Here is a 13,439-nt window from a genome sequence, read left to right as displayed (position 1 = left end):
TTGGGTGCTTAACTATTTCACACCGTAACACCAAGAAGACTATTGTTTCACACCGCACAAAAAGGTTCGTTATTGGCATTAAGATTCGCATTTCCCAAACACACAAAAAGCTTCATTCGTAGTCTAAGAATCCCAAAACTTCAAACACACACACACACACAAAGTGACAAAACCAAAATTTAAAAAAAAAAATTGTTTGCGATACGGGCTGGATAACCAATGTCGGGATACACTGAGTTATAGGATAGTACAATTGAGTCCAGGGGGTGCAGTACAGTACTTGAGAGAAGAATGGTATTTATTCAATTAATAGTTAAGACTTAAGAGTTGACAAAAAAATAAAATAAAAATAAATAATGTATTGTCTTTTTGAATTTGTTGGCACATCATGGTTCTCACAATGTAGAGTGGTAATTTTTCATTTTCTAATTCAGCGGAACTTTGTTCATATGTATGTTCATGAAGAGTTTCCAAGTCAACTGATAAGTGAGACATTTTATTGTCCAATAGTGTAGAGAAGTAATTGACCCCATATAATAAGGAAATGAGAGAAGGGGCGCAAAGAGGTTAATTAATGAGTGACATACTCACATACTAGCAAGCAAGTAGCAAGAGGGTTGGAGCTCCAATCTACGAAGATTAGTTTTGAGGGACCTAAGACAACCCCGTCCCCAAGTGAAGCTCGAGGCCCCATGGAATTCGAGTGGGGCTTAAGCCTGGAAAGAGTGGTTTTGATTTGAGACACGAACTCACTTCTGTTTAGGTTGTTCCTGTTTTTTCGTAGCCCCGGATAGACACAATCACAATCCTCATGGCAAAACAAATGCATTGATCTTCCTAAGTTCATTTACGCTAGCTTTATATCTCTGCAAATTCAGAATTCCAACTTACACAGGTACTCAATATATCTCTCCAGATTTTAGCTTCATTTTATGCTTGAATTGGTATTCTTATTATGTATCTATATACACAATACTTTGATCATCTATGAAATTTTTTGAAGTCTTAACATGAAGTTGCAATTTAAGTGTTCTGTTGTCCCTATTTGAACATATTTATGTAAGATCTGAGCTCATCATTGTTATTGAAAGCTGCTAAGCTAAGGTAGAATTTGGATGTAGGATGTCGGCGCTTGAACCAAAAATATTTTTATACATTTAAGATTGATATGATCTGCATCTGATTATTCTTCCCATATTATATGGTCCTTTATATGATATTAATACATCAAATCAATATTTCAATCTTGACATGATGTTAATATTATTTTATTAAAATTATGTAAAATGTAAACAATGTTGTAATGGGTCTAATGATATGATGCTCTTTATATCACGCATGTTTAATACATTATGAGGTTAATATGATTCTAATTACGTGAACAATGTTTCGGTTAAATTTATTCTCTATCTAATGATATTTGTTGCATGATTTAATCTTTTTCTGTTCCCTTTTTTGCAGAATCTTATATATCTTCATGTAGTGCCATCTAATTATTTGGTTTTAAACATCTGTTTGTTATCCTATGCCGTTTGCCAACAAATTTGCATATCTTCGATCCTTAGGCCCAAGTTATGTGCATGTTGGCCGTAAGTGATTTACTCTAGTCATCGGTTCATGGCAACTAATGATACCAGACAACCCTTGCTCCCGGGGTTAGTAAGACCTTCTCCTAGAACCGTTAAGAAAAATGATCTGAAAAGAAGAAAATTGTGTCGTAGCAGAAGTGCTCCTGTTGATTGTACTCCATTGGAAAGAAATGAAATTGCCTTGCCTCCACATTCTGCTTCAGTATTTGGAAATCTCAACCCTAGTTTTAAGCTGGTACTCTTGTTCTTGGCCATTTACCTTGGTGTAGGCTGTGTATGTTTCTACATTGTCAAGGATCAGGTAAGAGGCGAGAAAACAAATGGAGTTCTGGATGCTTTATATTTCTGTATTGTTACAATGACCACCGTCGGGTATGGAGATCTTGTTCCTAATAGTGCTGCCTCCAAACTACTAGCCTGTGCTTTTGTTTTTACGGGAATGGCTCTTGTTGGGATGATTCTTGGTAAGTCAGCAGATTACCTCATGGAGAAGCAGGAAGTAATGCTGGTTAAAGCCCTACACTTGCATAAAAAAGTGAGTGAAACTGAAATTCTCAAGGAGATCCAATCCAATAAAGTGAGATATAAGTTTCTTTTGTCCTTGATCCTTCTTGTGGTTCTTATAATTGTGGGAACAATTTTCTTAACAAAAGTCGAGAAGTTGAGCCTTGTTGACGCATTTTATTGTGTTTGCTCCACCATCACAACTTTGGGATATGGGGATAAAAGCTTCTCAACTGAAGCAGGGCGTTTATTTGCGATATTTTGGATATTGACCAGTACATTATGCGTAGCTCAGTTTTTCTTTTACCTTACGGAACTAAACACCGAGAGTAGACAACAGGATTTGGTTAAGTGGGTCCTTTCAAGAAAGATGACAGTCACAGATCTTGAAGCAGCTGATCTTGATGATGATGGGACTGTGACGTAAGTTCTATCCTTTGTTTTTGTTTATGTGTACTTCAAATCTTCAATTATCCTTTAAAATCTTTTATCTCAAGTCTTCGCCTTTAACTTCACAGTGCTGCTGAATTTGTCATATATAAGCTCAAGGAGATGGGAAAGATCAACCAAGAAGATATTTCCCTTGTGATGGAGGAGTTTGAGAATATTGATGCTGATCAATCTGGAACATTGTCGACCTCTGATTTGCTTGCTCAATCCTTTCAAACAGATAAGTAATGGCACCATGGAGAGGTTAATCTCAGAACTTTGTGATATAAGTGCATATTTTTTCAAAGAGCCATTTTGTAGAGTCAAATGCCTAGTATGTCTATTTCTTTTTTTGGTAATGACTCCAAGGAGCTTCTTTTGTTGTCCAACCAATTGTTCTCTCTTTTTGTAATTACAGAGCAGTTTACTTTTAAAGCTTTTGGTTGCCACTTAATTTAATTTAATTATTTTGGATTATAGATTCATAGTAGTCTCTACTCTACACTAACTTGTAGTTCTGTTCTCAGACTTTTTAGAATTGGTATTTCTCGAGCTTCCAGCATGTTTCACACTCTGGTTGTTGAATCTTCATCTTATGACAATAAATGAACAATCAAAAAGTCGGGCTGTTTAGAATAGTAGGAACCAGTCAAGTGCTCTTATGAACCCATAATTACGGCAATCATAATACATAGTTATTGTGGCACTAGTTATATTTGGAACAGCTTCAGACGGGACTTGAGTAGTTGACTGCTTTCCACATTAGGTTTACAACTGCAAATCACAGACTCATATATCTATGGTTATTGGTTCAAAACTATGGAACCTCTTCTTGTAGAATGCAATTTCTATAGAAGGGTCTCGTCTCCAATGTCTAAAACCCTGCTGCAGTATGGTGGGAGCAAACCTATCTGACAATATAGTGCATCTGGATATTAGGGACCAGGCTGTCAGGGGCAAACAAATGAATGCAGGTGAGTAAAGCAGATAGTAAGGGTGTACTCTGGTATTCAACAGAACTTCATGGCTGATTGGAGCTCTTTGTTCATAATTTGTGAGATGTCTTTGTGGGGTATGCTTATTGATGTTCTTACGTACTTTTTTAGTACTGGTGTTTAAGTGTGACCTTGTTACTTTGTTGGTTCCTCTTTTCTAGTCCACTGGTCTTTTCATTGTCTTTGTAATTGCTTTGAGGAAAGTTAATATAATTTTAATTCAATAAACAAAATATAGCTATTAGTCATAGATTGATGTCCCGATTAATAAAAGTGTTACATGATAGGTAGCTTCTCTGCAATGAATTTGATTAAAGAATTTCTCAGGGATCTCCTTAAGCTTAGTTCTTTAGTTTGCAACTGTGGCCCGACCGTTTCTCAATCCTATTGTTGATCTTAGAAACCATGCAGTGATGTTGAGAAGTTTATCATTATGTTCATAGGGAAGCCAAGAACAAACATTTGTAGCCTCTCTTAGGTGGTCTCATTAAAGGTCCTCATTTCCATGATTAGGAATAACGAAGGCGTTAAACTCGAATGGTTAGATACTGACATACACGTTGCTTGTAGCTGAGGGTGAAGCTGCAGCTCTGAAGACGTGATTACATGGCCCGCTAAGAGTTCCCTAGGACAGACATCATCACCAAGCCAGAAATTGCCACGTGACCGTAGTTATTGATTCACATGGTACAGTTTAGGTTTTGTATTCCATCAATCGAGCTGGCCATATTACCTGATCTAAACCAAAGTACTGTTTCAAGAAAGCCTTCTTCTCAATGCGTCAGCGACAATGCAGTATTCAAAGAGAGTCAAGCGTATCAAGGAAGCAGAAACAAGTTTGAGTAGAACCTTCGTGATCTAGTGACCTCTGTATACTACCAATGTTCATACTGCGTATTGGTGTTATAGTCAGGTCTTGCATACCAAATCATCATTAACAGGAGATATGAAACAGTGACATGGGGGCTATAGGCTCCATTGTTCCCAAAACTACAAAACATGCCAACACCACAAAATGAAAAAGGCTTGAAGTCCTCTTCTCTCGAGCCTCTAGTACCTTCTACATACCCTTCAGTAGTTCCATTCAGCATTGCCAAGTAACTATTACGTATTTCTGTTGCCTATATCCACCTGATAAACTTGCTGAGAGTCTCAACTCTCAACTACACCAAGTGATCTCGAAGCACCTTAAAAGCTAAAGACCGAAAGTCCCAGTGTGCATTTGCAGCATATAAACTTTCATAGTTTACCATCGATCATATAAAATTTGGATTCACAGAAGCCCAAAGACTGTTATTAATTCTTTTAATTCAAATTTTAGAAATTTAGTTTACAAACCATCAAAATCATTCTCGATTTTAAAAGACCATCTAAACTTTTAATTAGTTTGGAAGAATTGTAACTCAATTGACATGAGTGTATTGAAACTCAACCAGTGTCCCATTTCTATATATTGGTCGAGATTTGATTTCAGAATTCAGCAACTATATATTAATTTTCCAGGTTAAAAAACAGTTTGATACAAATTAATTAAATGGTAAGGTAGAATTCAGGTACAATCATCAAAAACTCAATAATCAAACCCCAATTTGATTTCATTCCATCATCGATTATCAACATACGAGATACAATACAGAAAACACTAACACTAAAGAAACCAAATACAGCATAGATTCAATAACCCTAACCATGCTTTACCCCCCGAACCCATAAAGAGTCCTTCCCTGCCTCTTCAAAGCATAAACCACATCCATGGCTGTAACAGTCTTCCTTCTAGCGTGTTCGGTGTAAGTGACAGCATCTCGAATCACATTCTCCAAAAATATCTTCAACACACCTCTTGTCTCTTCGTAAATCAGACCGCTGATACGCTTCACACCTCCACGCCTCGCCAAACGTCGGATAGCAGGCTTAGTGATGCCCTGGATGTTATCGCGAAGAACTTTGCGATGCCTCTTTGCTCCTCCCTTTCCCAATCCCTTTCCTCCTTTCCCTCTACCAGACATTTTCTCAAAATTGAAATTTCCCTCTTCTTGATTTTTTAGATTTTGTGTTTTCTGAATAAGATATTCAAATGAGGGGTGGGTGTTATTTATAGACTTTTTTGGTCTTGTGACTTTCATGTGTGAGCCGTTGATTTAATTGTCGCTCCGTGTCTTCTTTTAAGTCGAGTTGTAGTGCGTTGGATTAGAAATAGTGGAGTCTCATTGGTAGAGAGGTAAAGGCACGGATCTTGGTTTTCTTTTATCACAAACAGCACTGCTACTTTGTAGTTTGACTCGCAATTGGGTCGTGATTTTATGGTTTAGGCTCTCTGCTACTGAAGTTGGGCCATATTATGGGCTATATCATTTTTTAGGAGTTTGTAACTCCGTATTCGTAGAATCTTAGGCTAAGTCCAATTTGGTGCGGCAAAACACTAAATATAGTGGAAATTGTGATTCAATAGTACGTCAAAACGCTAACTTGCCAATGCTATCGGTATAAGTTTACCTAGGAGTGTAAAAAAAAAACCGTTGACCTATCATCCGGTAGGGTATCTAGTCTTCACCCGCCACCCAAACCCGCACCGACCCGAAAACAGATTCGCTCCGCCCTGCCCCGCCACCGTTTTTAACGCGGTTGGACTATGGGTGTAGGTTTTATGCTCAAACCCGACCCGTTAAGCCATCCGACCCGTATCGTGTCAAAAGTTGTTGGCCCAACCCCGTTGATCCGCACAATTTCAAGACTCTAACTTTAATATTTTTGTTTTTTGTTTATATTTTCTTTTAACTTTTATAGGAATTTGAGAGATATGAATACAAACTTATGAGTTCAACATCAATTTCACATATTCAAGTTTGAACATTGGGCAAATATCAAAAATTCAAATTCAACTTTCGAATTTTGGAGAAGATGAATCATTCATCCTTGTATTAATTTTGAATTTTTTTAGTTTATATTTTATTGTTTTGTACCATAGATCCTTGCTCCCATCTTCATTTTATCATACTATGAAAAATAATCAATTTACAAATGGTAAATCACGAGAAAAAAATTTCAAATTTATATATATGGTTTTGGGTTCAAGTTCAATTTTTTTTTTTTTTTTTTTTTTTGTTTATTTTTTATTGATTGATTCTATTTTTTTCTCTATGTTGTGAATTGGAAATATATTACTTGCAGAATTTTAAAGTTTTTTTTGGGTGAAATTGGGTTAAAATGATAATTTCTACCCGACCCGAATGACCCGCCCAAAACCAGCCCCATAAGCTAACCCAACAGGCGGGGTGATGGTACTAAGACATGACACTTTAACCCGCCCCGTCGGGGACCACTGGATTTGTATCTCCTATACCCGCTCCGACCTGACCCATCACTATTTGACCCGTGGTTGACTCGCCCCGCCTCGTATTACACTCCTAAGTTTACCTATCTATATCGCTAATTTTAACGATATAACATATGGTTTGCATGTCAATAGAAATAGCGGCTAGAAAATTTGTTTGATCAAATTTATTTTCAAAATCTTTAGTTTTGATGAATTACTTTTGTATCCCTATTATTTTATATTTGTACACTAAAGACAAAGGACAAAATGTGAAAAAAAAAAAATTCCCATACACCTTTGGGGGTGGGGCTAGGGAGTTGTAATTTTATTTTTATTTTTTTACGTCATTGTCAAAGGCGGATAAGGAGTTGTGATTTTGTGTGTGTTTTTTGGTTCGCCATTGGAGAAAACCATTGGGTCTTCAAATGCTTTCCGACTAACCCTATACACTATTCTATTATGCGGTTTGGTGCGATGGCGCACCAAACCATTGGACTTAGCCTTAGTAATGTTAGTATACATTGAGGTATTGAGCTGGGTCAATTTGGGAAATTTTGTTGCTTGTTTTATGAAAGCTAAGAATTGTTCTTATGTTTCATCTTGGCGGGAGTAGTATTGGAAATAGAGATGGTAATAATGCAATCGAGCTAGCTCTACAAATGACAAAACAACAACAAATTAGAAGTATTTTTGCCGAAGGGAATGCCTAAGGCTGAGTCCAATGGCTCCCTATCCCTTTAAAAGTAGTGTTAAAGTCAATACTTTGATTTAAAATAGAGAGTAAAATAGAGATAGAGAGTAAAATCCTTTGATTTTAGCTCTACTTTATTGACTTTTAGCTCTACTTTATTGACTTTTAGCTCTATTTTGTTGATTTTAGCTCTACTTTATTGACTTTAACACTACTTTTAAAGGGATAGGGAGCCATTGGACTCAGCCTAAGTGGCCATCAAAACTTTTGAAGGACAGAGCACTACTGCATAGTGGAGAGTGTTAGAGTGGAGACTCAGACCCTAGTTGGTAACATTTTGGTTATTTTGTGTCAATTTGATGCTTGAAGTTTTAGATGCAATTCTAAATTTGGTAACAGTAGGAACTATGTATCATGTATGTGGGCAAAAGAATTTAGCTTCTTGAAGTATTGTACTTATCCTCTTTTCTTCATAAAACAATTTTAATTAAAAATGTAAAAATATATTCAAGGAACTAAATCATTTGTATGATTTAGTTTGATTATGTAATAAAATAGATTCTTGATTTTTTTTTTAAATATAATTAATAGTAATAATAATAATAATCTATCTGCACAAAGAATCTAGTTTATCTCATCACTAAATCCCGACTTAATTTGATATTTCAAAATGTTATTTTGTATATGCACAACATTCAACATCAAACCATGTAAAGAATTGTAAACACAAGCGTTCATGTTGCACACAAAAATTGTGTGACAACACTCATAGTACATTAATTAATTGCTAATTTCTTAACCACATGCAAGACTAAGATTTTAAGGATGCATATGATCAAATGACCTATTTCCAACAATTTTTCCCATAACAAAATGCCACAATAAACACAAATCTCTACAACAAAAATGTGGTTACTAGAATGTTTTTTTGTGTGTAAATTTATCATAGTAAACATAGCAAAAAAAATCATATGTTTTTTAGGTTAATTTCGTGATCATTTCATCTTAATTCAGTATAGTACCGCCATTGGTATGGTCTTACCAAATTGTGTCATGTTGTGAGTATTTTTATCATTCCTTTGAGTTTGCATATAGAATACTTCAGTTTGCCTTTTGTATTAAGAGAATAGACACGAGAAAATACTTATGTTACACCGTGATACATCATAGAGAATTATTGACATGCTGAAATTTTAGATGTTTGAGACTTTTAGGTGGTTGATTTGGAAGAAATAATGGATTGAGGCACATAGATGAGGGTGAAACTTTTGATGTTTGGTAGAAGCATGTTTGGAACCTAAGTCTAGATTGAGAACACTAAAGTTGTTTAGTAAGTCATCATAACTAGTATTAGTATAGTATTTATCTTATTAAACGAATATTTTATTAATATGTAATGAAATTACACAATGGGAGGGGCAAACGTGCTACAAGTGTTGCACTGCAAGTCTTTTATGAATAACAACCTCAATCCTTCTAAATATATATTCATTTGAACACGCAACCATCACATTATTCTCCACGACCTTATGCAATCTCTTGAGAAGTTCTATAAATTATGACGCTAAAAATTAAAGGGTGAACTAGTATTACCCCCCCCCCCCCCCCACTAGATGAGCCAATTAGGATCCCCCCCCCCCCCCACTAGATGGGAAATTAGGGTCTCCCCCCTAAATATACACAAATTTTTTTCGGTCAACCCACTTTGACTTTTTTTGTGTGTGTATTTAGGGGGGAGACCCTAATTTCTCATCAAGTGGGGAGGAAATCCTAATTGGCTCATCTAGTGGGGGGGGGGGGTAATACTAGTTAACCCAAAATTAAAATCTAAAAGTTTCGAGAACGAAAGGGATCAACCAATGTTAGTTTATTGTGCATATTGCCTCGTGCTTTTTCTACCTTGGTTGTAGTTGCATCATTAGCGGCTTGACCTACCTAAAAAATACCACTGGCCATCCATACCATTAGACAAATTTTTTGATGAAATGAAATTGACCATTTTTATTGATATCTATGGCAAGGCCCAAAATATCGATATCGATGAATATATCGGTGTACCCAAAAACCGATATATATATCGGATATTTTGGATATATCTATTTTTTTGGTAACCAGTCCAAACTATTTAAAATATCGGAAATATAATATCGGAAATATCGGAAATATATTGGAAATATCGAATTTATATTTTAAAATGGTTAAAAAGTCAACCGATATATATCGATTATATCGGCGATATAAAGTTTCATATCGGAAAAAAGGGTTCAATATTCGGTGGATATATGTCGAAAATATCGATATTGGTGTACCAATTTACCGAGATATATCGGCGATATATCAGATATACCATCGATATATCAAATATACCAGCGATATTTTGGGCCTTGATCTATGGTAAATTGTACAAAGGTATAAGATAAGCCCACTACAAATTGCACTGCAAGTCCTTTATGAATAGCAAAACTAATTATTTTGAAGACACATTCATTATAACATGTGGCCATCACACAATTATCTATCACTTTCAGCAAATTCTTGATAATAAAGGTAACTAATTCTACTACTTAGGTCACACTGAGTCACACCGTTTCTTCACCGAGTCACACCGTTTCCTTGCTGTGTTAACCTCCAGAGTTTTGTTTTTCTGTATCTAGATTTTGATAAAGAGAATCTAGGTGTTGATTGCAGTTACAGATGGGTTATAGGCTTTGATTGGTTCTGATTTAAGTTGATTGGGCTTAAGGGTTAATGATAGTTATTTGGGTAACGCATGCAGTTTAAGACGGCGGAATTCAGTTTATTCAGAGATGCATACATTGGAAATGCAAGAAGTGAGTTTTCCCTTGCTACAGGATTGGCTTATGGGTTGGCGATAAGATATCCATACCTCATGCGGAAGTGTTCTGTGAAGCATGGATTGCCTTAACAACTTATATAAATCACTTGTTGGTGATCCTCCCTTTCTCACACTCCCCATAAGTAGTTCTTGTTATCACTACCATGGCATCTGCAAAAGGAAAAACTACTGCTCATATTAACCAAAATCCAATTGACAATCTCTCTTCTGATTTTGCCAGAAAAATCAAAATGTCTTACCGATCAGCCCCATCAATCAACTATTCAGACCGAATGAAAGCTAAGCTGCTGGAATGCAATAAGCTTAGTCGCTTTGTCAGAGTTCTAGAAGGAAAACTTTTGTATGGCACTTTTAAAGTTAATCTTGAAAAAACCTGGGCTCCTTTTAAGATTACTAAAATGCATTTGTACAAAGGGGATATTTATCAAGTTTGGTTAGAGAATCAACATCAAATTGAAATGATCTTAAAGGCTCAACCTTGGATTGTCTCTCAGCATATTTTACAAATTGTGCCTTGGATGGAGATGAAGGATAACCAGGCACCTGACTTCAACAAGTTTTATGTTTGGGTTCAACTAGTTAACTTCCCTGAACTATTCCAGGATAGGGAAATTGTTGAAGGAAACCTAATTGATTCAGCCATTTTTCTCTCCAAATCAATTGATGCATCCGGAGTTGTACCCAAAGTTTAATGATTTTTCTCAGCTAACTTTCGAGTCAAGGCTTTGATGGATATTCATGATCCAATCCCACCGAGGATTCAAGCTTACGGAACCAATTAATGGAGTCGAATGCAAGGTCTCGGCTCATCCATTTAGCGAAGTTAGGGCGGCCTAAGGCCTCTCGATTTGGAAGGCCTCAAAATTTCCTTGTTTCTCCTTGCACATGTTTGATATTACCATTTTTTTAAAAGGCAAACAAAAACAAAAAAAGGACAATGTCGTCTATTTGTTTTTCCAATTCTCCCCACCGCACTAAATTTGGGAATTGAATTGGTTTAAAGGAAATAATATCCAAGTGGTCCACTACATAATTTGTATCTCAAAACTATATGCCAAATCTGATGGCTAAAAACACGTAGTAGTCTAATTTTTTGTGGGAGTGTCCTCATCTAGTTAGACCTCTTAACTAGAAAGAATAAATGGAAATAGAAAATCCCACGGTTAATGCAAAATCTCCACATTCTATGGCACCTTTTCCACTTCTTCTTAAGTTAATTAAAGACAAATTTAATTATCTCTTTCTCAACGTCTCTCTCTCTCTTACTACTTCCATTTTTCACTCCCAAACCATTGATATCTTAAAATCACATTCTCACAATCTCACAAATTGGTATTTAATACTTTTGTATTTGGAAGGTAATCAATTTATACTCTTTAATGTGAAATTGATAATTTCTTTTTTGATATGAATCTATTATTTACATATTATTCTCTGTTGTCAATTTCAGAAATTCTTTGCATTTTGGCGCCTATTAACAGAGTTACACACTAAAGAAATTAAAAGGGCACTAATTTTCTCGTAAAAATCAGGTGATTTTGTTCTTTTCTCTTGTTCATTATTTTTTTTGATGTCCTTTTATTGTAAGTATGTCAAGAAAATTTGATTCTGGATATACCAAACTCAAAAGAAAGAGAAAAGAGGAAGAATTGATTCAATCTTAAAAGGGGCTCTTCTTAAGTATGTCACTAAAACTAAAGAAAATGTGCCAACTAGTTCTCTTGAAGAGTTAGTAAATGAGCCACCAAGCAATTTAACACAATTAGAAAATAACGAAAAGACCGGAACAAATTGATGGAGATGAAAATATTATCGATAATGAAATGCATAGTTCACATATTCCCTGAAGAAAATGAAGGTCTTAATGACAATCTAGAATTTGGACCTTCAAATATATATGATCCAGCTTTTGGGGAAAATGTTAGTACAAACTTGAGAGATTTTTTTGGTTTAAAGAGCTCCAATTAGGGAGGAGTTTGGTTTTAATTATCCTAAAGATGAGAATGCTAGGCATTTTTCCGCAGTACATTACGCTCAAAAACTAAATAGTCGAGGCACGTCTGAGAGGACATGGCTTGTCTACTCAAAAGACTTAGATAGAGTGTTTTGTTTTTGTTGCAAATTGTTTAGTTCTAACAGTAGCATGAGTCAATTAGCTAGTAAAGGAAGTAAAGATTGGAAAAATATTAGTAGTAGTCTCCAAAGACATGAGTTAAATACGGAACACGTTAACTGTATGATTGTTTGGGCAGATTTAAAAGAGAGATTGAAAAAAGGTAAAACAATTGATAAAAAGGTACAAGAACAAATTGAGATAGAGAGGCAGCATTGGAGAGGTGTGCTATTGAGAATTATTGCCTTAGTGAAAACTCTTGCAACAAACAACTTGGCTTTCCGTGGTACAAACGAGAAGCTTTATGAAGAAAATAATGGAAATTTTTTAGGCATGATTGAAATGATTGCAGAGTTTGATCGTGTAATAAAAGAACATATTCGTCGTTTTCAACATGGTGAAATTCATACTCATTATCTTGGTCATAATATACAAAATGAATTGATAAGTCTATTAGCACTTGAGGTTAAAACTATGATAGTTAAAAAAATTAAGGAAGCAAAGTACTTTTCAGTAATCCTTGATTGTACTCCTGATGTAAGCCATCAAGAACAGATGTCTCTTGTGCTACGGTGTGTGGATATTTCATCAATCCCGATAAAAGTTGAAGAACACTTTTTAGAATTTTTAGTAGTAGATGATACATCAGGGAAAGGACTTTTTGATGAACTTACAAATGCAATAAAGAATCTTGAGCTCGATATTAATGATGTAAGAGGGCAAGGCTATGATAATGGAGCTAATATGAAGGGGAAAGAACGAGGAGTACAAAAAATACTATTAGAAGTAAATCCTATAGCATTGTATACGCCTTGTGGTTGTCACAGTCTTAATCTAGTGCTTTGTGATATGGGTAACTCTTGTCCAAAAGCAATTTCATTTTTCGGAGTTGTGCAACGTATTTACACAATTTTCTCTTCTTCGACAAAGCATTGGAAAATTTTAGAA

At 35.5% G+C, this 13,439-nt stretch overlaps 2 protein-coding genes across 3 annotated transcripts; one reads left to right on the top strand and one right to left on the bottom strand.

Moving 5' to 3' along the window:
* Positions 1–288: 288 nt before the first annotated feature.
* LOC147508784 (two-pore potassium channel 1-like) lies at positions 289–3,767 on the top strand. 2 transcript variants are annotated; one of them, XM_086601165.1, is made up of 4 exons: positions 289–895; positions 1,462–2,516; positions 2,612–2,786; positions 3,050–3,767. In XM_086601165.1, the coding sequence occupies exons 2-3, from the start codon at positions 1,618–1,620 to the stop codon at positions 2,769–2,771; spliced, it is 1,059 nt and encodes a 352-aa protein (XP_086457291.1). In that variant the 5' UTR covers positions 289–895; positions 1,462–1,617; the 3' UTR covers positions 2,772–2,786; positions 3,050–3,767. The 2 variants fall into 2 exon arrangements, with proteins under 2 accessions (XP_086457291.1, XP_086457290.1); XM_086601164.1 differs by lacking the exon at positions 3,050–3,767 and having other exon boundaries at positions 320–895; positions 2,612–2,999.
* A 1,324-nt stretch (positions 3,768–5,091) lies between these two features.
* On the bottom strand, positions 5,092–5,600 carry LOC147508783 (histone H4). The gene has a single exon (XM_086601163.1). The coding sequence runs from the start codon at positions 5,521–5,523 to the stop codon at positions 5,212–5,214; it is 312 nt and encodes a 103-aa protein (XP_086457289.1). The 5' UTR covers positions 5,524–5,600; the 3' UTR covers positions 5,092–5,211.
* Positions 5,601–13,439: the final 7,839 nt, after the last annotated feature.

The sequence above is a fragment of the Coptis chinensis genome, chromosome 3 (assembly GCF_015680905.1).
Source record: "Coptis chinensis isolate HL-2020 chromosome 3, ASM1568090v1, whole genome shotgun sequence".
Classification (NCBI taxonomy): domain Eukaryota; kingdom Viridiplantae; phylum Streptophyta; class Magnoliopsida; order Ranunculales; family Ranunculaceae; genus Coptis; species Coptis chinensis.
The sequence above is the reverse complement of the archived record's forward strand: the minus strand, read 5'-3'. Positions and strand labels throughout refer to the sequence as shown.

Bases quoted from the DNA above. Each gene is read 5' to 3' on its own strand.
- LOC147508784 (XM_086601165.1), top strand. From the start codon at position 1,618: ATGGCAACTAATGATACCAGACAACCCTTGCTCCCGGGGTTAGTAAGA. The intron at 2,517-2,611 runs GTAAGTTCTATC...TTAACTTCACAG, and splicing joins GATGATGATGGGACTGTGAC to TGCTGCTGAATTTGTCATAT.
- LOC147508783 (XM_086601163.1), bottom strand. From the start codon at position 5,523: ATGTCTGGTAGAGGGAAAGGAGGAAAGGGATTGGGAAAGGGAGGAGCA.